General features: G+C 44.4%; 1 protein-coding gene across 1 annotated transcript; it reads left to right on the forward strand.

The window, feature by feature from the left end:
• The first annotated feature begins 232 nt into the window (after positions 1-232).
• Positions 233-1,782, forward strand: LOC134483467 (disks large homolog 5-like). Its single transcript, XM_063278726.1, has 2 exons — positions 233-891; positions 1,524-1,782. The coding sequence occupies exons 1-2, from the start codon at positions 716-718 to the stop codon at positions 1,702-1,704; spliced, it is 357 nt and encodes a 118-aa protein (XP_063134796.1). The 5' UTR covers positions 233-715; the 3' UTR covers positions 1,705-1,782.
• Positions 1,783-2,394: the final 612 nt, after the last annotated feature.

Below are 2,394 nucleotides of genomic sequence, written 5' to 3' on the forward strand. Positions count from 1 at the left end.
ATATTTGTCTCTCTTTCTCATTCTCTGAGTCTGTTTAATTTTCTTTTCTTGTGGGTGTGTCCCAGTTTGTGTGTCTGTGTGTGCACAGGTCTGCATGCATATGCACAACTTTTATATGTTTCTGTGTCCCTCCACCCTTGGAATTTAGGGGTCTGTTTTTTGACCTCAGGATATACCTGTATAATAGTTTCATGGAGGTGTAAGTACTTTATTTTGGAAGCCCCACTTTCAACAGTACAGTTCTTTGCCTGTGTGGTCACATTTGTCTATACATTTGTATGCCTTGAGCAGATTATAAGTTTGTGGCAATATCTGGTCTCATCTCCAGAATTATGTGTACTGTCTGCCTCTAGAATATTAGTTATTCGGCTTGTAGCATTCCACTTGTCAAAACAGGAAAAATGAAATCAGAGGTTTCTGGATGTGTGTGTGTGTGTGTGTGTGTGTGTGTGTGTTTGTGTGTGTGTGTGTGGTTTGGTAAGCTCTGTGGCCTAGGCTCTTGACAGCATAACAGGTTTGAATGCAGATCCAGCCCTCCTGATTGAAAAAAGTGAGCCAGGGAACCCTTTATCTGGGTGCTTAGCTTCTGTTGTCCTGGGCACACAATTCCAAGTTTCTGAAGCTGAAGAATTCAAATATGTAGAATTCAGAAAGTGTCCTTCCAGGACTGGGGTAGTACAGGACACAGCCTGAGTTCATATAATCCTAAACCTCTATGTTCATTGGGTTCTATCTTCCTGGGGCCAGCCCCTACTTCAGGCCAAATCCATTTTATGAAAACTTGAAGATAAAGGAGAAAGAGGTCATGTCATTACTGCACAACTTAGACACAAAGAACATTGAACATCGTGAGAAATTTCAGGAGCTCAAGAAGGAGATTAACTTCTATCGGTAAGTACTGGTCAAAAGGGCCCATCACTTGTGGAATATCCATTGCTGCCTCTCTTTGTTCTGGACTGGAGAGCCTGCAGCTCTGGGTCCATGTCTTCTGCTGTTTAAATATCACTGTGCTGTGGGTCTTTTGGACTCAGTTTCAGTTCTTTAAGAGACTGTGACTTCTCACCACAGTGTCTATGCATCTTTACAAGGCTCTGGATAGAACTACACTGATTCAGGCATCAGAGTGTTATTAGGCCAACCTGCAGCTCTGGGGTCTTACCAGGTTTAACAAAGCTCAATGTGTGGACCACATGGTTTGCATGACCTCCCTTGGTCATACTGTCCTCTTGTGGTTATTTGCTGCCTACTAATTGATGCTGTCCCGATGCATTGGGCTCTCATGGGTAGTTGTAGATCCCTTGTTCTTTTGGACAGACATGGACTCTTATTGGTGCTTGGGTCACAGAAACAATTTATTCTTCCCTGGATTGGCCATTTGCTGTTTGTGCAGCAGCCTTACATGTATGGAGATGTATTCTATGAAGTCTTTATGGGTATCTGGGTCCTGGTGGAGTTTGTGGGATTTGGCAGTTGGAATGGGAGGAAGAGGCTTCAGGATCTTACTATGCAGAGTGTGTTTCCAGCAACCTGCACAGCTGGCTCCTGATGGACCAGGCATGTATGAAGAAGAAGTTGGTCACATTGAAGCAGGAGAGCAAGGAGTTACAGCGATATTTGTTTGAGTTGAACCCGAATGATGAAGATGAACAGGAGAAGGCCAGCAACCTCCAGACCCAGCAAAATGTGGTAGGAACAAGCAGCTGAGTCAGATTAACAATGTCTGATACCATTTGCCTATTGGATACATCTTTGCTTCCCCTATCACCTTTCTAATCTCCCCACACCCAGTCAGTCACCCACCTTATGTGATAGAGTTATTCATTGCTCTGTGTATGCACAAGTATTCTGGGATGTTAACCACTCTTCAGAAACTGAGTTATTGGCAATTATACTTCTCTGCCCTTTTTGAAACTGCAGTCCAGAAATGGTGACAGAGGAATAACATATCATATGACTGCATCTCCCTATCACAGATTGGATGCTATGAAGAGTTTTGAACGAGTTCTTGGTCGTGTGACAAAGGTCATACAGGGGTCATGTTATGGTTGGAAGCACCTTGTAGGGATAAGAACCAAGTGCAAATGGCAAATGAGTCCTGGTCATTGGCTTTGATCTGGGTATCATGTGGCCTTCTCCTTTCTTCCTGCACCCCAATTAGGTCTCTCCCCATTTCCCCATTCTTGGTTTGCACTGGTAGAGTCTGAGGAGCAGCTTGTTCTCCCACAGTACTGTGAGGGTTGCTGGTGATGTTCCCAGCCTGCAGAGATATCAGCAATGATTTCAGTGAAAAGATCAGTGCTGTCTGTCCAATGCAGCTGAGGGGACAGAAGGCAGCAACTTGACAGCTGGTATGCATGTCCCCACCAAATCAGTGTCTTAATAGCTGCCTTCTCC

This window comes from Rattus norvegicus, chromosome 19 (assembly GCF_036323735.1).
Source record: "Rattus norvegicus strain BN/NHsdMcwi chromosome 19, GRCr8, whole genome shotgun sequence".
In the NCBI taxonomy this organism is placed as follows: domain Eukaryota; kingdom Metazoa; phylum Chordata; class Mammalia; order Rodentia; family Muridae; genus Rattus; species Rattus norvegicus.

What these genes read in the sequence shown, in the direction of transcription:
- LOC134483467 (XM_063278726.1), top strand. Translation starts at nt 716, where the DNA reads ATGTTCATTGGGTTCTATCTTCCTGGGGCCAGCCCCTACTTCAGGCCA. An exon ending in AAGGAGATTAACTTCTATCG is followed by an intron (nt 892 to 1,523) that starts GTAAGTACTGGT and finishes GTGTGTTTCCAG; the next exon opens with CAACCTGCACAGCTGGCTCC.